This window comes from Odocoileus virginianus, chromosome 17, assembly GCF_023699985.2.
Source record: "Odocoileus virginianus isolate 20LAN1187 ecotype Illinois chromosome 17, Ovbor_1.2, whole genome shotgun sequence".
NCBI classification, from domain to species: domain Eukaryota; kingdom Metazoa; phylum Chordata; class Mammalia; order Artiodactyla; family Cervidae; genus Odocoileus; species Odocoileus virginianus.
Genome location: NC_069690.1, coordinates 48556123 through 48580972, shown reverse-complemented (window position 1 = coordinate 48580972; position 24850 = coordinate 48556123). Strand labels below are relative to the sequence as shown.

At 39.8% G+C, this 24850-nt stretch overlaps 1 protein-coding gene across 1 annotated transcript in view; it reads right to left on the bottom strand.

Annotated features, from left to right (window-relative positions):
- Nucleotides 1–245: 245 nt before the first annotated feature.
- PITPNC1 (phosphatidylinositol transfer protein cytoplasmic 1) overlaps nt 246–24850 on the bottom strand; it is a 231980-nt gene continuing 207375 nt past the window's right edge. The window contains exons 7-9 of the mRNA XM_070479761.1: nt 21423–21578; nt 18090–18153; nt 246–4890 (exon numbers count right to left, since the gene is read on the bottom strand). Coding sequence (XP_070335862.1) covers nt 4574–4890; nt 18090–18153; nt 21423–21578 — 537 coding nt within the window. The 3' untranslated portion in view covers nt 246–4573. The remainder of the gene's footprint in view (nt 4891–18089; nt 18154–21422; nt 21579–24850) is intronic.

Below are 24850 nucleotides of genomic sequence, written 5' to 3'. Positions count from 1 at the left end.
CCTTGGTGACTTTTTTAGCTGGAGAGGACTGGCACCCAGGCATTTCCTACCAAGGGCTGAGCCCTGAAGATACCTATTAGACACTTCTTTGCACACAAGTTGCCTAGAACTGGGTCTAAGAACAGGCCAATGGCTTGTCCTTTCTCCCTTGATAGCTTCTTTCCCCATCAACCCACAAGTTCCCAATTTGTCAACATTCCCTCGGAAAGAGCTGAGAAAGACAGAGAGGAAGATACACTTGGAAAGAAGATTGGTTTGTACTTTATTTACAACAGAATGTAAGAAAAAGTAAGTTATTATCAATAATAAATAACTGGGAAAAAAACACAAAACGGCTGCAAAATGACATAGGAGGATGGCTTCCTCACACAGTTAAGATGTGTGAAGATCAACTTCTGTTTGCTTTGCTGTCATCACACTGTGCATTCCAGAACTTGGTCCTTCAGCTGTGGCAGTGGTGTATCGACCATTTAACTAGTCAAGATCCCAGTTTGCAATGTAAACACTAAAACTGACAATTGAAGCTACATGTAAGTGGCACAGGTATAACATCAGCTCAAACAGACTCTCTTGGAGACACCCAGAAACTGAGGGGAGATTTGCAATTCAACAGACAGGCTTTTGATTTTAAGCAAAAACATTGAGAGAGGCTTATCCTAGAGTCTGTTAACAACAAAATGATAACAACAGCATCTGGAAAGGTCTCAACATATTCACATTCTCTTATTGCACTAACTCCTAAAAAGCTTAAAACTTACATTTCAAATGAAACAGACTGCTTTGAAGGTAGAACACAGAAGAACCCAGTATGCGTTGCCTCCATATGCCATTGCTGCGCTCTTCTGAAACGCTCTTCGTTTTTAGCAGGAAACAATAGTTTTCCTTCTTTCTTTTTTTTTTTTTAAAGGAAACAATAGTTTTAAACAGTCTATTTATAATCAATTGCAGTTTCTGGACAGATTTTTTTTTTTTTAGTTTTAAGAATTATGGCTCAGATGGCATATTGTCACCCAGCCTACTGAACCAGATGATCAGAAAGAGACTAAAACTATTTAAACAATCCTTCTGTGTTGGAGTATCTGAATACGCATCACATATGGAATAAAATTACACTCTGGCCCTTCTGAAACGTACAATTGTTGTTGACCTATGCCAGTCAGTGACAAATAGTCTTTGAGCCATGAAGAGGAGCTAAGGCGAGTAGGATTTAAAAGTACACATAAATTCATTAGCCATGAAATTTTCATGGAAAAATGATTTCTCGAGAAGTGTCGGAATCTACTTTCTTAGGTCACTGTTTATTATAGTGTCTTGGAAGAAAACCATATAATAACATTTGGGAGTCTCGTTGTTTTTTAAGTGTCTACATAAGACACGCACAATTGCACTAGTTAGAGATTTATTTTCACAATCAAAAACGTGGCTAATAAATGCCTTCAAATAAATTAAAGCCGTTTTCCCCACACACAAATGCAAAACCAAAACAGAAGGGTTTATAAATTAGTTCACAAATGAATTCATATTGTTTCAGTTACAATGTGGTAACTGAAGAATGTCACGGACTCCTGTGTTGTTATGCTTTTTTCTTTGCTTTGCCTTATTCTAGCTCAAAAGTAGGAAAATGAAAGGTCTTCAGACCTGACTTCTGACAAAGTTTATGCAGTAAAAACACTGAGGCCTTCTTGTCCTGGAAAAGCACAGCCAAAGCAATGATCTGCTAGACAGCCAATGAAAAGCACAGGGGGCATTTTGTAATTTGAAGTCCATCCAAAGTAATGAAAGTTATGTTCATTTTGATGGTCTCTACTACATGAGAGACAAAGATGGGGTGAGCATAAATGTTATCTGTGGATTATTTCAATTTGGCTACCAGAGACTTAAAACTGATGGTGCTGGATTTGCCATACTATATTTATATATATACAGGTATAATACAATTTTGGTGAACAAAGTTGAAGGTTTCCACATGGCAGACAGAGGCACTGAGTTAAAATTCTATTTTTTTCCCCAAAACATGCTTAATGAATTCAAGTTTCTGTTTTTTTTCTTCTAAGTTTCCATCATGCAGCCATTTAATTTCCATCCTTATAGGAATTAGTAATGTTCTATATACACATTCATTGCAGGCTTGTACCCCACAAAAAATAAATCCATGTATGAAGACTGTGAAATGACGCTTGAAAATCAAGATAGATAAAATACTGAAGCCATTTATGCCTTGTGATGACTGGATTAAATATTTGAAGCAGCTAAAAGAATATTTGCACCCCTCCCCCCTTTGAAAATGCACACGAACCACATGTAGACAGAAAAACTGAACATACTCTAAGACCACACATATTTGTTGGCTAAGAATCACACTATCAGTGGTAGTTTTGCAAGTAATGTCTGTGGTATTGTACTGGCTTTAAGAGAAAGAAAATTCACAGTAGGAAACCAGGAATTAGCTTTCTAAAGCATATAGAATTGTTGACCTTGATAGAGGAAGCTACTTTACAAAAATGGAAAATGAGCAATGGCATCAACAGAAAAACTAGGTGCCAGATGTGTTAACCACGGGCTCAAAACAAATCCATTCCATGCGAATATCATGATCCCACCCCATCTTGATTTCAGCTTGCAAATGTTAAGCAAATACATACACTATGCAAGTGTCTTCTGAAGGAGAATTTTGCTTCCTAAAGCCAGACATTCTTGTTAAGTACTACTGTGCTGAAAGGGAGCCATTGAGAAGTCCAAGAGATCTGGATAAAAGATCGAGTTTTCCCACAAGCAAAAATCATGCTACCATACCATGCAAAGAAGGCGTCTTACTGTGGTACTATCACTCTTAGGGAAGAGATGCACTGTTGATCTAAGCTATTTGCAATGGGTTTCCTTTGAGTTCTGGGTTTATTTATATATTAAGCTAAATGTCAACCTATAGGTTAAGAAATGATCTTGGCAACCTGACATATGACTTAGAACACTTGGTGCTGGGCCCTGGGGCCAGCACTTGCACCTTGGGAGAGTTTGTCCACTTGAAGGACACTGTGCAGAGTGCTGGGCACGAGAGAGAGAAGCAGGCAGGGTCCACTGGCTGAGAGCCTGTCTAAGAGGAAGAGGACACGCTCCTTGGTTTCCTTGGGAATCTGCGTTTGGGGAAGGTCCCTTTCCTGAGGTTGGAGGTTATGGTCAGGAAGGCCAGCTGGGGCCTCGGGTCGCCCAATTACCTTGTTCTCTTCCTCCCTTGGAGGACAAATGCTAGATTCTGCTCTTCCTTCTGTGTTTAAAGGCAGTGAGGTGCAAAGGTGGCAGATTTTTCTCTTTAGATCAAAAGAGAGTTCTCTTTCTGCCACTGTGGTGAATGATCTTGTCTCCTGTCAACCTTGAGTCTAATTCTGCATTACTAAGACCCTCAGAAAAGAAAGTTGGACAGAGGGGCATCTTTTATAACTTCTTTTTACTCTATAAAGAAGAATCAGCCATTCTGCTCACTTTCTCCTCCCACTTGATGGCACTGACTCAACTTTTGCCATATTCCTGATATTTGGATTTCAAGTAAGGAACAAGAGAACGGCAATTTTTTCCTACGGTCCAGTGATGGGCAATGTATTCCAGGGAGGTCCAGATATTATTAAGAGTATCCCCGTCCCATTAAGGGGATGGAAACAAGTCCGACAGTGTTAAAGTCCAGGCAGCTTACTCTACCCTGAATTTCTCTGAATGAGCATAAGAGTCAATGAATTCTACTCAATTAACTGCAAATTCTGAGAATCTTAACAAATGATGTAAGGCTCGTTGATACCTGTAGGGAAAAAAAAAGACATTTGCCTCACCTGGGTCTGTTGGTTCCTAAACCAAACCATTCAAAATCAGTCTGTTATGGTCACATTTATCCATGTAATTCTTAAAGATTTCTGAGGCCACAAGGGCACAAAGGGGAAGTTATTAAAAGACAGAAACAAGTGGCATTTTTATCAAATTCTGTGAAAGGTATAAATAAGTTATTGTTAATTGCACTTGGAGCCCTACAGGTTGATAATTAAAATTTTGAAAATATTTAATGAGTTAATTAGGCTCCAAATCCTGAGTCAGACTAACCAAAGTAGGAATCTTAGTAACTCCTGGTATTCAAGTATTGGTAAGGAGCAGTTCAAAATTTAACAATTAGGTGTCTTATGCCTGAGAAATTTTTTGAGAATTTCACGTTTGATGGGAGGAAACTAACTTCATTATTTTACTATACCTTGTAACAGAGTGGTGTAAAGTTTTCATTTATTTACCCTTGAAGTCCATGCCAACCTCATCAAATGCCCAATAAACAAGGCTTCCTCCCTGGCGACCAGCTGCGGCCACAGAAGATCTCTTCTGTCCTTCGCAAGTCTTGCATTTTACATCTACTGTGACACTGTGTGGCAGACTTAGGGAGTCATATTCTATGTGAAATTACTTAACCACATGCACACTCAAGAGATCAAAGGGACATGTCTGAGTGACAGAGCAGTCTTTTTCTGTATCAGAAGATCCTTAAAAACAAACAAACAAGACCCAAAACTGAAAATATAAAACCCCATAAAATATTCATATGAAGTTACTCTGATTTGGGCCGACATGGCTTATCTGAAGAGTGGATGCCAGGTAAATTCAGGGTGGCTTTTTTCTCAGGGTCTGGAAGTGTGAGAGTTTCTGGGGCCGACTTTTTCCGGGGCCGATCTTTGGGAACTGACAGGAATTCTGGTGCATCAGTGGAGAGAGGCGTGGATGGAGCGCTCGAAGGGGCACTGCGGACTGAAGAAGGCAGCAGGGGGATGCTGGAGATAGAAACGGCAGGTGGGAAAACGCCAATTTTCTTGTTGGTGGCTTCCTGAGTGGCTCGTTCAAACTCTCGGACTTCATCCATTGTCATGTCTTAAAGGTAAAAAATAGAAAAAAAAATGAGCAAGTGTTGGAAGAGACACAAATGGATTCATCTCTCTGCCTGTTTAAAGGAGCTATCAGAATCCTATGATTAAGGGGTCTCTCCAGATTATTAGCCCAGATTGTCTTTGAAATGCTAAACCCTGAATTTTTTCTTTTTACTGAGGCTGACCTCTGAAAAAATATTTCTTTATGAATATCCATCCAAGATTTTCCAAAGCACTTTCAATGAGTACTTTAAGTATTCTTAAGAAGAGTTTATCAGGAGAGCACAGAACCACACCAAGTTGTACGTGTCTGTACATCCGTGTGCTGTGGATATGGTGTGGTATATGGAGCTAATATTAGACCATGCCATCCTTTCTACAAAAGGAAGGTAATTAAAGCAATCAGTGGCCCCAAATGATACATATTAACAACTATTTTAGATCATGCAAAGACAAGTTTACCTTTACAGGGTAAACAGGCAGATTATCAGAATTTCTCAACATGGTATCCTCTTGTTCAATAAATATACTTTTTGCATTCTAGGAGTTACTTGTTTCCTAACTATGTATCCATCCTGAGATCTTTTTCAGAGGAAAAAACAAGTAAGATGTGACAGCAACAAGGAACTTTGCTAATTATCCCCAAACCAAGGAAACAAAACAATTTCTCAAGGAAACATAAAAAGAGCAGAGAAGAAAAAGAGAGGATCACAAAATCAGTGAGAATTTCATTTAAAAGAAAAAAAGAACATTATTTGGCATCCAAGAAATAAATTCAGTGACGCCTTATTTAATGGGCATTGTCAGATACAGACTTGCCAAATGTCTGAAATGTTCTTATGTGAGAGAGTTAAAAAAAAATTCTTTTAAAGGCAAAGCCTTCCCTAATGTAAATACATTAATGTATTACACACGCTTACACACTTACTACCAATTAGACATAATATATGGAAAGAATATCACTGTGCTACAATACAGTGGTGACTCACTTCTTAGGACTGATTTGCTTTATATAGTGTGGCATTTCTTCTCTCATTCTCAGGAACTCTATTATTACTCTCAGTCTGGCTATCCCTGGTATCCTTTGCCAATTTTGTTACTAGTAACTGGGAAAATAGGTAACTGGTCTTATTAAAAAAGCTCTGAGTGAAGGCCGACAAGCTTGTCCTGGTGTAAAAGGTGAAACCTGCTGACCATGGGCTTCTGTACCTGTTTTATCTTCCCAGAGACCTGTGTTTTCACTTGTGTCCTTTCCCATGAACTTAGTTGGTGAGCCTTCATTGGATGACACTACATAAACCAGTATGAAACATACAGACACTTTGGAAATATTAACTATGGAGTGAATATTCATAACACAGTATTAGTCATTAAGATATATGATCTATAGTCATATCATAGCATACAAGCGAACCAGAAATATGTAAAAAAAAAAATCCTCAAGAGTATTTCCTGGGAAAAATTATTAAGATTTTCTGGAAGGTAAAAGTTTTTACAAAGGAAATAAAAAGTTATGCCTATGTTGATAGAATATAAAATTCAGAATATAGCAAGAACTGTACCTGTAAACTTACCACTTAGAACACTAAGGCTAAGACACTTAGACAAGCTAAGAAATAAGATTAAGTTCTTTAAAGAGGTATTTCAAAATAAAATTGAGACTCAGAAAAGCTTCAGTGAATTTCAGCGAAGTTTATCTTTGAAAAATCAGGTTTTCTTTACAAGTGGCTGAATGGTGCGCTACTCCATACATCCAGCAGGGGGCAGAAATCACCCAAAGTACAGAATTTTGATTCTACACTCCTATTCAGTCTCTAAGAAGTTCTCTTCCTTGAAACGTGTTGAAACTGCTCAGTTGAAAAGGAGACTGTTATTTCCTTATTGCTGGGGCCATGGGTGTTCATTTTGCCCAGTTTCAATATAGTTTGTCTCTGCTCAGGAAATAGATCTAAATTTATTGAGCACCCATGTAGTTTCTGTGATGGACAGCAGCCTCTTGATTTCAACTTTTTCATTGTGATAGAGAAGAAAAATATGGAAAAATCAATGACCCTTCCCAACTTGATGGAATTTCAAAGAATAAGGCAAGTGTGGTATGCATTTAAAGATAACCACATTGTTTAACTTCTGAGGAGATGGGCATTTCTGACACCGAAGTTATGGGAAGGGCTCTGAGTTGCAGTCAGAGAATGCACAGGCTTTCCCATGGGGAGACCCATTCCAGGTGTCACCGTCTGAACGGTAAACTGACTTTCCAACAGTAATAATCAGAGTAAAATGGAAAGAAAACCAAACCCAGAGCCTTAAGCTGTAAGAACTTAGACTGAGGAAAGCGCTGTGTAGTATCCTTCGCTAGTGGCATCTCCCCCCTCCCTCTGGTTTCCTTTGTCTTGTCATGCTTACATAGGGAGCGGCTTTCAGACGGCGGCTGAGAGGGGACAGGTATCAACATTCCTAAAGGAAAGGTAACTGAGAGTGATGGCAATTTAAGGACGGTTTCCTTACGAGCACTTCTAACTTTAGAACGGGGAGAGAGAAAGGGGGAAGCCCTATAGGAACTGGCCAGCGCCTCCAGAGGAACACTTCAGTTAAGTCTGATCCAAACAGCTGCTGCAAGTCCAACCACTGCATGCAAGAAGAGTTACGGCCATTTCAACCTCAACGGCTGCCACATGCATCCAACAGCAGCACATAATGCCTGACGGGGCACATTCCCAAGACATGCTCTCAGAAGTTCACTCGACATTTCCAAGGTGCAACCAGAGGTCTTCACAAATCTAAAGCATTCACAACAAGAGCCATCTCTCAATTTTCTAAAACTACACTGTAATTTCTTACATAGCTAATATGCATTATTCTGGGTCTGACAGACATGCGGGCTCAAGCTGGCACCCGAAGAGACCACAGCTCTGGCCAAAGATACATGAAAATGACTTGGTGATTACATTTTCTTTGTTATCTGTGATTCTTCCTCATAAGCACGGATGACTGATGGAACTATATTTAAGATGCTGGCATGTAGACAACACACTGTCAGCTCTCAGTCACCAACGTGCCATTAAATAACCTTAGGCTCTCCGAGGCTTAAGTCCCAGCCTGACCTAGCTCACCCCACCTTCACTGCTCAGCCAGTGTGTATGCATGGACAGCAGCCCCGTCTGGACAGGAACCTAAGTAAAAAGGAACCAAAGGTAAGACAGCCATAAAGAGCCATGGAAAGCATTTCAGAGCAAATGCAAAGAAATGGAAAATACCAGATAAGCCAATAGCCTTCCCTGAAACGAATGACTGAACGTTAACTATGTCTTTAAAAGTTACTGGCGCTGATGATCTAGCTTTTGTGTGACATCCGTTTCTACCCCTCTGTTCTTTTGTGGTGCAGGCCACAAAATGTTTCCATTCTCTATGCTCTTGGTTTTATGACCAAGACAATGTAACCTCTGAGTCAAGTGGCTTTAAAAAATAGAAATGTCTGGAAGCAAGAGGTAACAACGTCCAGTTAAGACCCAGCTCAGGTTCTTCGCCGACAGCCTCTGGGCTACGATGCTTTTTTGTGGAAGTTTGAGAATTGATGCGTTTGAAGTCATTTCAAAGATCGGTTTATGGGTACGTTTGGTAAAGAGTGGGCAACATGTTTTAAAAATTCTACATACACTTGTTTGGGCCTGGCTCTCTATGTCATCCACAGTGGAGGAATGCTGATTGCAAACTTTTATGTTGGTTTGTTCATGCATGTTTTTCTCGTATTCCCGAACATCATCCATTGTCATATCTGAAAGAAGGTCAAGACGTTGGCAACTTCCGTTATTAAAGGCGAACTTTCAATGGGGGAAACTTTAGGGGATGATGGCAGCTTAGCAGAAGCCAAAGAGAGGAGTAAAAAAGCGGGGAACTCACTAACTTTATGAAGGGTTAATCATAAAGTTAGCTAAACCAGCCAAAGGCGGAGTGAATACAAGGGAGTTAAGTCAAAACAGTCTTAGAGCTGAGAAGAATGGAGATTATTTAGGGGTGATTCTTGTACAGTGAGTTAGGTGGGCAGGAAGTATTAGCTTGTGGACAGGGCTGTAGCCTGAGATCTCCTAAAAGCATGGTTAGAAGATCCCTGTAAGGGACAGGGTCAGGTTTGTGTGGTTTAATACTTACCTTTCAAAATAGATTTGGAAGTTCTTTACAGCAATGCATTCAACAACAGAAAGGACACTTTCATTGCTATTGTAAGAGACATGACATTGAGGGCAGAGAAATGATGTCCACTGCTCCTGGTGAGATTTGGGTGCAATGCTCACACAGATGTATTTTTGCACAGAATACATGGCGTCAGAGAGTGCAGGTCTACACAGAACTTCAAGTCTAACCTAACAGCATGAAGAGGGCTGGCACTACTTCCACCCACACAGTTTTAGAAATAAAATGGCACAAGACATTATGATTTTTTTGGCCTGATTCTGCAGATTTTTCAGGATTTCAGAATAATAATTTCTGAAATCCTGTGGTTCTAAACAGGGGACAGTTCTGTGACACTTTTGGTTGCCACGACAGAGGTGGAGGTGCTACTGGCACATGGCCAGGAGGTGCCAGGGATGTGGTAACACATTCCACAGCGCACAGTCCTCCTCCCTCCCCGACAAAGAATTATCTGGCCCAAAATGTCCGTGGTGCCGAGGTTGATCCAAGAGATAAAAAACTTCAACAAAGACCCTGCTATCTTTGGTATGTGCAATGCATAAAAATAATAATTAGTCTCAATTTAAATGTTTCCGTTGCTTTATCCTGCACTCCCCACTCCACTCCTTGGATATTTTACAACAATTCATTAGCAGTTTCCCCAGATGGGGATTCCTCTGCCACTCTCCTGGCAGAATTTAACTTCATGCCTCTTTACAATGAATGGTTCATGCTCAACAAATGGTTAATCAAGCTACCACCTTGATCACTAATTAGCTTGGTGGGGATTTAGAGCAAGTATTTACAGTTGGAATTTTTCCGTTAGTATTTTCTGCATCATGTGGTCTGGTGTCTTTTTATATCAGTCCTTGTGTGTCACGTGAGAGTCTCTTCAATTCCAAAGGGCAGACTTGTGAGAAGTTTGAATTAATTCAGTGTGGTCTGGGGCCAAGATGGAGGGCAGCTCTAAATCCAGACCTGGGCGATATTATTTAGCTGGTGACACCCCCACACCCTGAAACTGTTAATCAAAAATGCCATCCATAAGCAATGTAGGTATCAAGAATGCTAAGCAACAGTCTGGCCAAGCGAAGAGCATGCTTTTCTTTTAGAAAATCAAGGTAACTGCAAAGCAGTAAAGAGATGCTGCTTTGTGAATAGAACAAATGCATCTTTGTTAACAATAATAACATTCTTTCAATACAACCACTTTAATTTCAATGGCCAGTTATCAAAAGTTCTTATATACAAACATACCTGGAATGAATACTGAGGTAATTTAAAGTTAAAAGTTTAAAATTAAAGAAATTTCTTTATACATATATTCATTAGACACTTTATTTCCCCCCTCACTGGAATGCTAGTAATTTTAAAAACAAAAACAAAGGAGGCTTCATTTCTTTGTTCTAGTGAATCTCAATGGAAATCATTCTTTATCTTTAATTAGCTCAAAGTTAACAGAGGGGCTTAAACTGTGTGACTAGGGGCTTTCAAAGATTTTTATGGATGTGAAGAAAGATTTAATAATGAAGATACTCATTATTAGCTTGTTCATAATAGTGAAAAACTGAAAACAACTCTGAGGCCTGATAGCATTATGCAGGAATTAAAAATGATGCATAAGAATATTTAACACTATAAAGAAATGACTTTGGTATATTGTTAAATAAAAAATTGGAGGTAAAATAAATCATTTTTGCCAGAAAAAATGAAAGAGTACACTTCTAAATGTTAACAGTGATTGTTTTGAGGAGTTGAAATTTTAATGTTCTCCTTTTGCTTATCTATATTTTCTAAATTTTCTACATCAAATCTGAATTACTTCTGTAAGAAAGAAAGAGAATGTTATTTCAAAATCAATTATTTGGAGTCATTAGAAGATGGATACCATCAATTTGCACTTGTATAAGAAGATACATTTTAGAAAAGAGTATTTTGCCAATTCTAGAATCATGATTCCCCCCTTATTTATTTATTTTATTTTTATTTTTTTGATCCCCCCCTTTTAAAATGAAGAGTTAAGAAACAGTTGTGGAAAACTTCATCTTAAAGAAAAAAAATCTCTCAATTAGACCACATAATAATGAACATTTCTAGGGAGTTTCCTGGTGATCTAGTGGTTAGGATTCAGTGTTTTCACTGAACAGACAAAAAAAAAGAAAAAAGAATGAAACTTCTAGTACAGGGGGGGTTCTCTAAAAGATAATGATAATCTGGTCCCAGCCAATGCTGAAGGAAAATATGTTTGCCTAAATCGTGAACTATCCTCTCATACTATACATGCTTATGGAAATGATGTCAATATTCCTCAGTAATTTATGGAAAGCCTAATCAAGTGAAAATGTTCTTATTCAGGTTATCTGATAGAATGCATTACATCTTGCTTCGGCAAAGTGTATTACCTCGAAATCTATAAATGAGTCAATTTTTTAGTAAATTCAATTACATATGCCTGATGATGGATTATACTTTTGGAGCTGATTCATCTTCATTACTAATTGATTTTCAATGATCAGAGTCACTTCTCACAATTTAGGTTCAGATCTCTTTGTCCCCAGGAAAAAAGTGCTTATGTATATCAGATAAACTCTTAAAGGAATCTTATGTCAATTATTTTGCAAATAACTGAATTTAATTATCCCTTAATTTACAGATCTGAAAGGTCATAATTTACTTTTTTCAAGTAGAGTTTCTTAAATGAAGTCTTCTTAAACAAATAACACTGGCCTAATGGCCTGATTTAAGAGACTACTGGAACTAGTACCAAAATTATTCTGGTAAGGAAGCTAAATCCTAGTATCTTTGACACTTGGCCATTAGAGGGTGAATGATCATCTGGCGGCATAAATATTCTCTTTGTCGCAAGATTTCCTGTCTTTGTCCTCTTGCAAGACCATTTTTGTCCTTCTTTTTCTCACCCTCTTTCAGGTGAGAGAGTAAGCAGACCCTGGTCTTCTATTCCAGCATGTAAAGGTCACACTAAATTGGCCTGGGTAGAACCCTCTCCTCTACCACCTGCCCAGCTTTATTAAAGAAGCTCCGGACTCAGAGGATTTGGTAAGAAGCTCCTTCAATTTTTTAAACCGTGAACTAATAAGCAAAATATACCTCTGTATGAATCTTGGTCTGCTTCAACTGTTTTCTGCTTTGTTATAATATGTGGATTTCAATTATCATTTACTTATTGAATCACTCAACTAATGTGTGAATTATGTTCCACAGAAATAATTCAAATAGTACTGGATTATATAGAGAAAAGAGTTTGATTCCTTTTAACTTCCTGTATCAATCCCATTCCTTCTGGAGATACTACTGACAGATTTTTTTCTATGAATTTGCATGTATGCCAGTATTACACACACACATACAGTCTCATTTATTTTCACATTTACGGAATCATACTATAGTATACTATATGATACCAGTTGCTCTGGCTTACTTTTTCCACTAATGGAAAATGAACACAGAACTACTTTATTCTTTTTATATTTTGTCCTACCTCCCTTCGAAGACAATGGACTGCTTTTCTGGGCGCCTGATGTCCTCTGCTAGCGATCAGAAGTTCTTTTGTGAAATTTGCTCAGCATTCAAATGTTCTTTTGATGAATTTGTAGGAGAGAAAGTGGTCTCTCCGTCCTATTCCTCTGCCATCTTGGCTCCTCCCCGTACTTTATTCTTTTTAACACACAATATTTATCATATAAGCAGTATCATAATTTACTTGACCATATTTCTGTTGAAGGATATTTATATGGAGACTAGATTTTAGCTCTTATAAGCAACACTACACTGAATAGCTTTGTATTTATATTCAGGAACATGTATGTGTATTCCTTAAGAATGAGCATCTAAAAAAAAAAAAGAATGAGTATCTAGAGGTGGGATTACTGGCCATAGATAATTTGTATTTACTATCATCAGTTTTTATAGAAACTGTTAGTATGTTCTCCCACCTATCCAAAACTGGATTATCACTCATTTTAAATTTTGCTATCAGATGGGCAAATGTCATATCTTCTTGCCATTTTCATTTCATTACACTTCTTGTGATTAGTAGAGAGGCTCTTGGTTATTTGCATTTCTTCTTCCATGGTTTACCTATTTAGGTTGTTTCCCTTTTTTCTATTAGCGTTGGGTTTTTGATTTATAGGACCTCTTTATATATTGTGGATATTAATCCTCTGTTGGATACATATATTGCAAATAGCTTCTCTCAAACTTTCAGCTTTGTTTATGGTGGGAATTTTCTTTCAATCATTTTATTAGAGATTTCACTGGAAGTGGAGGCAAGATTGTATATCTGAAAGGCCTTTAAGGCAGAAGTCAGCTGAATGTACAGAGACACTACAAATGCCACCAAACAAAGTGTCTGCAGTCAGGAATATTCCTGCATTACAGTTTTAATAAAGATTCATATAGCTTAATTCAATGACCTATTCAATGGCACATTATATTTTATTTCCTTCTACAAATATTTTCTCTCCATTTCCAGGCCTGTCAGCCTAAACAGAAGTAACTTTTTATTTGTTGTTGTTCCAAGTCAAAATGGAAGTCTTAAACAGTGGCTGGGTCAGAGGTCAGAGGAAGCTCCAGCAATCAAGAATTAGGTCAGATACCCCTTTGACTTCAACAAAATGGTGGCCCATCCTTTGGGAAGTGCTTTAAAAAAAAAAGGCTATAAATTCAACAGGTGCTTATTACAAATAGTTCATTTTTTTTTTTTTTTTTTGTAGTGACAGTAGCTAATCCTCAAGGCTTGGTGTATATTCTTTCCTTGTAATTCAGATCACAAGATGTAGAATTGTAATCTACAGTTATGATTTTTTTCTACAGTTCTTAATTTGGGGAGGTGAAGAGCAGAGGCATAGATTCCTTTGAAAATGTGATGGAGTGCAATGGATTCTTTCCAGAAAAATGAATGTAAACAGACATACATAAAATGCTGTATAAGAGACATGGAACTTAAATTCATGATTCAGGAAACCTGTGGCCATTGGAAAATGCTGGCTTGGTGAAATCAACCAGCTAATGCTAGCCTCTGAGTCAGCTTCTTTCTCCAACTTCAGCTTGATTGTTTCATTGTTAGATTGCTCTTGGGACTCCAGAATGATCTCTAAGTCAGTTTTGTGAGGAAGTTTCATCTATACTAGCCAGAACAACCCCCTATTTTTTGGAAGGGTCAGGATTCATGAAATTCCACTCAGTTACAGCCTCCCTTGGGCAACCCTCTGTGTTCCTCTCAAAATACTGTCAGATTTGTGAAGCAAAACCACGCTTTGGTGAAGCTGGGCTGCCTATTTTTATTCACCTCTTCTTTTACCCCATCTTCTGAAATATGCAGTTGTTTTTTCTGATTAGTGTTCCAGTCATGCAGGAGACACCCAAGGCTCATGGATAAAGACCAATCAAGGCTTTCAAAACCAAACTCAACTACTCCCAACAGTAGAAACGGTTGTAGTTTAGAACAAACAAGAGCAGAATAAAATCTGTTTAGGGAAATAGTTACTGTGACAGTCAAATACTAAAATTCAGGAAGGATACAAAATTAATCCTTGGGCAAGAAATGATTACTGTCATCTGTAGTGTCCTTTTTAAAAAAACAAAACAAAATGCAACTCAGTTAAGCACTGGAGGTGGTGAATCTAATTAGGGAGAAAGGCATCACACAGGGCTGCCAGTGTAGACAGGTATACAGTTTGGGCACTGTAGGAGCATGGCCCAGGGTCAATGGAGCTAAAATTCAGCGATCAGCCGACAGCACCTGCTGAATCTGCTTGGAAGAGGCGCCTTTTCGTAATGCTTACAAGGCACCAGCGTTCAGCAGTTGGCCCTGAAGACATCTACCATTTTCTAGTCTAATTAAATTTGGACTGAATTAATTAAACTGTCCTTTCAATCTAATCTGATTTAAAGCTGTTCTTAAAACTTTTGGGACTTCCCTGGTGGTCCAGTGGTTAAGACTCTGCGTTTCCAATGCAGGGGACTCGGGCTCGATGCCTGATTGGAGAACTAAGATCCCACATGTCCTGCATTGTGGCCAAAAAATGAAAACAAAAACCAAAAACTGAAAAACAAAAAAACCTTTAGGATTCACCTGGAGGGATTGTTAAAACACAAGGGGGTGTGCTAGGCTACACCCCCGGGGTATCTGATTCATCAGGCTTGGGGTGGAGTATGAGAATCTGAAACAAGTACTCCAGGGATGCTGCGGTTGCAGGCCCAGGACCTCACTGGGAGAATAAGTGCCATAAGCTATAGGAAAGGGTTTCTCTACTTTGAACCCGTTCCAGGTTTACTAGTGATAAAGCCTCACTGAGCTTGTATAGACCAAAGGAAAATAAGCAAATTCAGGTACCCAAAACTGAAGGGCTGTTCCGGTGGGCGATGACACACCCATTTACCTGAAAGGCCTGCTGCTGCTGCTGCTAGGTCACTTCAGCCGTGTCCGACTCTGTGCGACCCCATCGACCGCAGCCCTCCAGGCAAGAACACTGGAGTGTGTTGCCATTTCCTTCTCCAATGCATGAAAGTGAAATCGCTCAGTCGTGTCCGACTCGCGACCTCATGGACTGCAGCCCACCAGGCTCCTCTGTCCATGGGATTTTCCAGCCAAGAGTACTGGAGTGGGGTGCCACTGCCTTCTCCGGAAGGCCTGCAGTACACAGCATTACCTTGAATAAGGGGCTGTGGGCAGGGTTCTTAGCATTTAGTTGATTGAGTAACTGCATCTGTGTAATGAAGGAGCTACCACTTTCCTGGCAAGCCGCTCAGCTGGGGACAAGGATGCCAGTAATTTACATGAAATTGATGGGGTGGGTCTCAGACCCTTTGCTGAGTGAAAAGGCTGCTTGTTTTGGTTGGGGCTAGGACTGTATATATAGCGGGTGGAGGCCTTCTCTGGGGGAGTACATGGTGCCCTGACGATCTACATCCACTAAACCACATGCTGTTTTTCTGCACTCAGATACAGAGAGGGCTTTTTGTCAGTAGGCTCCTTGAGTTAATTCCTGTCTCCACCTCTCCAACTTAAGTAGGTCTTTTTAAAGGCCTTCCTTTGATGCGTCATTTTAGCTTTGGGCCCTTGTAATAGTCTGAGATTTTTATTTATTTATTTATTTTCTTTTTTGGACTAAAAGTCTTTAAGTCTCTCAGTTGCTGAGGGCCTGGTTGAAATGGAAAAAAAATCAGCCCTTGGCTTGTAGTGTTTTGTCTTTCTTAGTTAGTGTGCAGCTACCCTTTTTGATGCTGCCTTTTCTGAAAAGTCCTTGAAGGCCTCATGGTATTCCAGAGAAATCTATTACATTGCCCTGTCTCTTGGTCTTCAAGATGGTCGAGTTTTGGCTCTTCAGGTTTCAGTTCACTGACCAAACTTCTCACCAGTTTGAGCTTATTATTCTTTGCATATCTTTTTGAAATTCCTTTAGGATGCCAAGAGCATGGACGAGTGCAAGCTGGGGGAGACCAGCAGTTGTTAACCTTTAGGTTGTCTGTGATCCCTCTAAGAATCTGTGAAAAGCTCCCCAGACAAAACAACCAGAAAGATCTGTTTAATGATCTGGGGAAGTAATTACAGGAGACTCTCCCTCCCCCCATCTCACAACAGACAACCACAAAGAAGTGTTGGGGAGACTTGTGACAGTGTGGCCAGTCAGCGTAGTGCTGCCTCTGAGCAGCATCCTGGGTCCTGGGGGTGTGTGATTATTGCTGTTGTTTGGCTGCTGAGTCGTGTCCAACTCTTTGTGACCCTGTGGACTGTAGCCCGCCAGGCTCCTCTGTCCATAGGATTTCTAAGAAAGAATACTGTTGGGGGTTGCCATTTCCTTCTCCAGGGGATCTTTCTGAGCCAGGAATTGAACCCAAGTCTCCTGCATTGGCAAGCGGATTCTTTACCACTCAGTCACTAGGGAAGCCCAGAGTGTGATTAAGAGAGAGCAAATGGTGATCTTTCAAAAGCATCTCTTCTAGAGGTCTGCATTTGAGCAAACCAAGGAAGAGGCAAAGATATATCTGCTTTTCAGAAGATATGGATCTGGGAAAACTGTGCAAAAAAAGGAAAAAAAAAAAAAAAAGCACATCCATAGCCTATAAAACCCTATTTTTAAAAATATGGTTCAGAAACAGCTAATAGTCACTGTCTTTGTCCGTTCAGTCCACTGTAATTTTTCACTTTAAATTTGATGCCTTCAGCCAAGAAGAGAGAGGGCATTGGTGAAACAATGATACAAAGGCACCAAAATGCAATCGAGGTTATGCTGAGAACAAATTCAACGTGACTTAGGAAAAGGCCAAAGAGAAGAGCATTTTCATTAGGCAATCAGATATGACCCAAGTCACCAACTGGGTGTGTTTGTTTCTTTTTATAGTCAAGGACTCTAGCCTCTGATGACTGATTCTGGGAATGTAGGGGATTCACGTGGACAAAATGATAGCGCTGCAGATATGGGAAGTGTGGTTCATTCATCACGGGATGAAACAAACCTTGTTTCTTTTCACTTACTGGAAATATACAGAACAGGTTTAATTCTTCTCAAATCATTTTTTAAAAAGCCGGAACAATAGTCTCAGTTAGAATTAAGGGGGCACCAGTTCCTTTGCCCTTGAATCCTGGCAAAAGTCCTTATGTTTTTGGTGAGGGAGTGTTTCAAAGGACTCAAGTCCAAGGACTGCTTTCACCTGATATGACGCTTAACGACAAGATCAAGGCAGCACTGATCGTGAGGTCTGGGATAAACTGGAGGGGTTTGAAGCCAATCCAACAGAGGATTATAGAACCCTGCACTATCAAGCATGCAAACATCAAACATATTGAGGTCCTATTTAGTCAATAATTAAGTGCTGTGGTTATTTTAGACCAAGCTTCTATCATTACATTCTTCTTCATTATGTCCCATGGACAATGCTATTTTCAATACAGGAAGCAATAGCTCTGCCTTTGTTCTTGTCTTTCTAGGTAGCAGTTGAAGCCAGATGGACTGAAAGTTGAAGCCAATGTGTTATGAAGTTGTTCTATAACTGATTTTGGGGGAGTTGACTTACCATACCACTCATCAACCCAAGCAAAAGCCTGTCTATGTCCAATCAGAAGGATATCTCGAACCACCTAAAAAAGCAAAAGAAGGAGGTTGATAGAATACCAGGTTTAATTAAAACTATCTGGAAAAGGAATGGTTTCCAATTCTAGGAAATGTGACAGTTACAAATTTCTCCATCCCTCTGTCCATATGGGATGACAATTAGAGGCGGACATACTTACTCTCAGAACTTTTCCATGGTGTACACATATTTGCTGTAAATTAATCTCTTTATCTTATTTGAAAGTTGGGCTGGAAGCTGTTCAAAATAATGACAACGACTTGGCAGTCACACAACAGTGACTGGAACGAGTCTCCAGCGCTGATCACCCTCAGATTTTTCTCTTCATTTATCTTTACCTAAAACAGGTTCTACTTTCCATTTGCAGAAGGGTGCACCTCACAGGCTCCAGGGGGTCATAAATGTTGGAAATCAAGTGCATTTATTTGGATAGAAAATCACCTCCAAGAAAAAGCACTTAAAACTCTCTCTTCTCTAGTGAAACAGCCTAAATATGGGTAATTTTTTTTTTTTAAATAATTGAAGGTGTGTGATTCAAGATAAGTAGATATCTTTCTAAGCTTGGCTTTCATGTATTAGAAGTCAGGGGAGGGAGCAGTTTAGTCAACTATTATGTTAACTATTATTGAAAGTCATAGAAATAAGAGACCTGAACCAGAGTAGAACATAATGGGAATGATGAACTTGATTGGAGATGAAGGGAATGAAATTATTTCTTATGGTGACACAGAACGGCAATAGAAGATTAAGAAAAATAATTGTAAAGAGTTTGTGTGTTATACCATTTATGTGTTTTTATTTCATGGTATCTTTTTTTCATCTTTTATCGATATAAATACGGCATGCCTTTTTACCTTTCTTAGGCACTCAGTGCTCTCCTTCCAACATTTCTTTCCTCCTGACAAACAAATCTAGCAATTGTCAAAACCTCTCGTAGAAGGTTCAAGCATGTTTCAAGAAGAGAAGGATTTTAATTCAGTGAATTTGCAGAAACAAGGGAAGCCTTCATAATGAAGTGTTCATTATTCCAGGTCTATGGATATCTAGTGAGGCTTTCATGATTTGGAAGGAGGAAACATGTAACGAAAATAAACAACATGAAGCCATGCACACTTGAGTGCTGAGTGTGTCAAATTCATGGAAATTATAAGAACAGCATCGAGGCATCAGTAAATACGCCCTATTGCATTAAGCACAACACAGCTGTCTGCTGGAAACAAGAATTCAATAATGTGCTAATGGCTCGCTTTCGAACATTTTTTTCCCGTTAACTGTGAATAGATTCTTCAAAAACAAAAGGTGTTCAGAGAAAGGCATCCCTGGCACTTGAAACCTACGCAAATAAGAGCCTCAGATTCTCATTAGTGGCTCGTGTGCCACAGCAGGTGTGTTTTGGGGGTGTTGATGACACTTCATTATATTTGGAAATGGGCAATGGGAATGCCTATTGCTAGAGTGTAATTCTTACAGGTATTTTAAAGAAATGGATTCTCAAAACTAGAAAAGAAATACAATGACCCCTGTGGCAATCTAAATATGTTTCATGAGAAGATGAGATAATGAAACACACTATGGTAGTGGCCCCAGTAAGAGGAGATCATTTGGGGTGTTGTTTTTTTTTTTTTTTTAAAGGTGGGATGTTGTGTAAGTTAAGAATATACTGCCAGGGACAGACGCAGAGCTGAGGCTGGAAAATATTTACTCTGGGAGCCTAGACTGTCTTCCTGCTTAATAACTGGGACACAGCAGGAAAACAGCAGGTCCCAGAACTTGATTTCTATGCGTGCCACTTGGCTCTCACCCCTGGCTGGGCAGAAACGGATTCTAGAGCTCAGCAGATTAGTACATTTCTCTGTCTCAAATTTATTCCAGGCCCTGCTATTATCAGGAAAGCAAGTTCAATCTATTTCTTGGACCCAAATTCAAGATTTATACATTTTACTATCAATTGGCTCCCCAAGCTCAGTAGACAAATCCATCTAAGTAACAAACAGCTCAGTGCATTAAGGTTAAATTCCAGTGCCCCCAAAAGAATTTCAGAAAGCAATTCCTTATCAGTTTTTAAGTGGAAAAATAAACAGATATCCAGCCTATCTGGAATGTAGAGACAACTTGGATAGTACTTACTCTCATGAAAATAGGAGTTTCAAAGGGCAATGCTCAGCACTGCATTTCCAATTAATTTCCATGAGGATAAGAGTTATGTTCAGTTCAGTTCAGTTGCTCAGTCGTGTCTGACTCTGCGACCCCATGAACGGCAGCATGCCAGGCCTCCCTGTCTATCACCAACTCCCAGAGTTTACCCAAACTCATGTCCATAGAGTCAGTGATGCCATCCAACCATTTCATCCTCTGTCGTCCCTTTCTCCTCCTGCCCTCAATCTTTTCCAGCATCAGGGTCTTTTCGAATGAGCCAGCTCTTCGCATGAGGTGGCCAAAGTACTGGAGTTTCAGCTTTAGCATCAGTCCTTCCAATAAACACCCAGGACTGATCTCCTTTAGGATGGACTGGCTGGATCTCCTTGCAGTCCAAGGGACTCTCAAGAGTCTTCTCTAACACCACAGTTCAAAAGCATCAACTCTCTGGTGCTCAGCTTTCTTCACAGTCCAACTCTCACCATCCATACATGACTACTGGAATAGTTATGTTAGAAGCACCCAATAAACTTAAATCATCACTAAATGGGCTCCTGCTACAAAATTAACATGTTTAGCCAAAGGAGGTATACAGCTAAAACCTGTGTTTTGAGCTTGCCAATAATTCTTTGGTAACAGAGTTATTAAAAGGGCAGAAATGCTGGGGTACATCTTCTCATGGGACCACTGGGGTTTCTTCTTCTGTCTCCTGGGGCAGCTTCTACCTCAGGTGTCTACATTTGCAGGATCTTTTGAGCGAGGACTATCCTTGGGGGGACAGTGCACACAGATAAACCCTGTGCCTCTGCCTGGAACCTGAGTGCCCAAGTACCAAGTACAAGAACCTCTTTTTGGAACTAGGTTAGCCCGAGAGAACCATACTTTGAGAGCCCAACTTCCTGAGCATACTCACCCAATAGACATGGAAGTCACAAAATGAGAGATGAAGTGTAAGAGATCTGTTAGTAGAAGAAAGTTAAAAAGGAGACAAAATTCATTTTCATGGAAACAGGATTTTCTAGATGTAGGTTAACTTGTGCTGGTTCAGTGCTTACACATCTGTTGGACATTGGGCACTCCGGCTCACAACAGAGACAGTTACTTTGCCCACAGCCCAGGAACTGCCAACCATTTACTTACCTTGTGTACAAATTGTTCCACTCTGGTCTGAAGCCCCCAGACCTCGAACTTCACGGTCACTAGCTTGTAAGAACACATGATGGGCTGATGACTATCTCTCCAGCCTTCCCTTAACTGTCCCCGTCCTGTCTTCTCTGACTTGAAGTGTTTAGGATCCTGGAGAAAAAATACATTAAAGAAATGATAACTTAAAAGTTCAACTGTCATTTATATGAAATAAATGAATATGGAAAGCTAAGTGAAAGAAACCAATCACCATAATAAGTACCTCAAGGAAATGAGGGCTTCTGGGGAGGGAAGGGCTGGTGATCTTGAGTGTGGCTATGTAGCACTTTTGAATCTTCAGTACCAACTATCTATACTATCACCTGAACCAACCCACGAACTGCCATTGAAATTATACATACAGACCTGGGAAGATTATGATGATAACATTATATATGAAAAAGGCATAAGCATAGAGTTTGGTCCATAGCAAGTGCTCAGCTGATGTTGGCCATTACTGTACTTCCCAAGGCAGTCAGTGAAGCCTCTGATGCTCAGCCCTACAGTCCAGGGAAGAATCAGCAATGCCTTTCCAAAGCACCCTGGAATTGCTGGTAAAAGATCTGATGCTTAAGATGATGGGACTAATTCCTGCCTGACTTGTGTTCCTATACCACAAAATGCCAGTAAAAACAAAGAGAGAAGACCAATAAATCAAGAGAATACCACGAGGGAGATTACAGGAGATAATCTCCAAAGACGGCCACCATTAACTCCCTCCCTCACTGTGCCTGCGTGTTGTTCCTCTCACCAAGCTGTGGAGGCTACTTCCCCTCCTCGTGAATCTAGACTGGTCTGTGACTTGCTTTGACGAAAAGAATGTAGCAGAAGAGACATTGTGTCAGTTTGGGTCTTTAAGAGAAGCTGGAGACCAGAAGTCTGCCACAATGCAAAACGTCTTGTTTGATTATCCTGAGACCATCATGGAGTGAGGAAGTCCAAGCCAAGCCTGCCACATGGAGGGCCATGTGAGAGAGGCTCACTCATTCCAGCTGAGAAGCCAGGCACATGAACGATAAAGTCATCTTTAATATTTCAGCTCAAGCCTATACCACGAGGAACAGGAGATCCTGTCCAGCTAAGTCTAGTTGAGATGGCAGAATTGTGAGAACTACCACACTGTTGGTTTAAATCACTAAATTCTGTTTTCCTAAATGGCTAGTCAGTCATCCTATTACTGGCTTATATATTCCTATATATTCCCTCTTTTTTTCCCCACACTGTGCCGCTTGTGAGATCTTAATTCCCCAACCAGAGATTGAACACAGGCAGTGAAAGCACAGAGACCTAACCACTGGACCGCCAGGGAATTCCCATAAGCCACTAAATTCTGGGATGAACTGCTACTTAGCAAAAGAACAAAACAGAAACATCATGTGGATTCCAAACAGATGCAATAACTGGATCTCCAAAGACAAAGGGAAAGAATGCTGCTTTGTTCTTTCCCAGCACTCTCCAAAAGTTCATACCATTAGGTACATCCCCGAAAACTATACACAAGGAAATGTACACTGCCAAGCCATCCCTGCAACTTAAAATACAAAAGTTGGAGTTAAACAGGGGAAGCTGGTTTCTTTTCCCATCTGCCCTTTGACTTTCCCACAAGAGCAAAGTGATGGTGAATAATGAGCACACCAACAACTATCTTGAAGCTCAAAAAACATGGCTTCCACACTGTGGCCGGTCAGAATACACAAAGGCAAACCCTTGTGAACCTGAGTGACGGCTGTCCTACTCCAGTTAGCAACTGGGCAAACAAAGGACAGTTGCAGAGCCAGCAAGCAGCTGAAAGCAAGAGACCAAAGCTCCTGGCAACCCAGACATGTAAGAGACAAAGGACCCAGCAAACAAAACAAGTGTGGTCGTGGCCTGAGCTGCCTTCATTTGTCTCCGGTCCTGTGCAGGGGGCCTGAGAAAGGCCTGAAGACGGAGGCCCCTGGATCAGCTGGGTGCACCCCACACTCGCCTCCCCAACACTAGTACCTGATTCATGGACTAGCCCCAGCTTGTTCTTTCAGCTGACCACTTGCGGAACTTGAAACGATACCTATTGTAGAATCTTCGTGTAGAATCGTAGATTCCAGGCATCTCAAGAATAAAATAAGGCTCTGCAATAATAATTGTGAAACACTGGTAGACTGCATTTCCAAAGTCGTTAAGACTTGTGGGGCCTCACAGCAAACTTCAGATCTGAGAAAGACCAGAAAAGTACTGCCTGCATAGTGAAAACTATGGAGACGCTTAAATCTGTATGTGGGTCCTTTTCCTCATGGAACTACAAAATCATAAAATGATATCAGGCTATCACGAAATAAAGTTTTGGGAAAAGATTAGAAGAGTGTACTGTATTTTCAAGATGCAGAATGGGATTTTTCAGTTGGAAGTGGTAATTTGACTTCATGCCCTTGATTTTATGGATAAGGATACTGAGGCCTCAAAGAATGAAATGTTTTTTTGTCCTCAAACCATAGGCGCTTGGTAACAGGTTTGGGACAAGAATACTAACCTCCCCTAGTTCTAGTTCAATGTTCTTTCCACTACATTTAGTTTTAATATTAAACAGAAAAAGGGTGTTTTTGTTATAGCCAGATGCCAAAGAAGCAATTAACAATTGGGCTTTTTATGGCAACAATGTGTTGATTTTTTGAGAGTCTGGTGTCATATCCATAGCTGCTGATTTCATCTAGTAAATCCATACATGGCCTATAATTAGGGATTCACTTTCAAAGAGCTGGAGGGGAGTAAGGGAGAAGGATTTACCAGAGGACTCCATTAATTCAAAGCTCAAGATCAGAAATGAACATCCAGCTGAAATCCTCTGGATGACAATAAGCAAAATAAAAAAAATATACAAATAAAAAATTTTAAAATCCAACCCAACCACTAGGTCTTTTTTTTTCCCCACTAGGTCTTATTTTGAAGTATTCTGGTCACTGCAGATGTCCCCCTTTGCACAGTCTACCCCTCCCTCTCTATTCATTTTCCCTACCTTTTCCCCAAGTACTCATTTCTCTTGAAATCTCAAGAGAAATCTCTCTTCAAATCTCATTCTCTCACTTGGGTTTGTGAATATAAATATCTAAACTTCCCATTCACACAGCAGTTGACCTTTCTTACGACTTTAAAAATTTTTTTATTTTTAAAATTTCTAGTTTGTTTCTTTCTATGGCTATAGTATTTTGTATTCTGATTGTATTTCGTATCGTATCGTATAGTATTTCGTATTTTGGTTCTGATTCAAGCTCAGTTATATTATTTATTTTTAATAAAACAACTGGATTGTTTTATGTTTTAAACTTTCATTTCCAGGTTTTCTTATTTTAAAATAAAATTTATAAACTTCCAACTTCATCTTGATGCTAAAAAGTTGGCCTCTGTGCAAC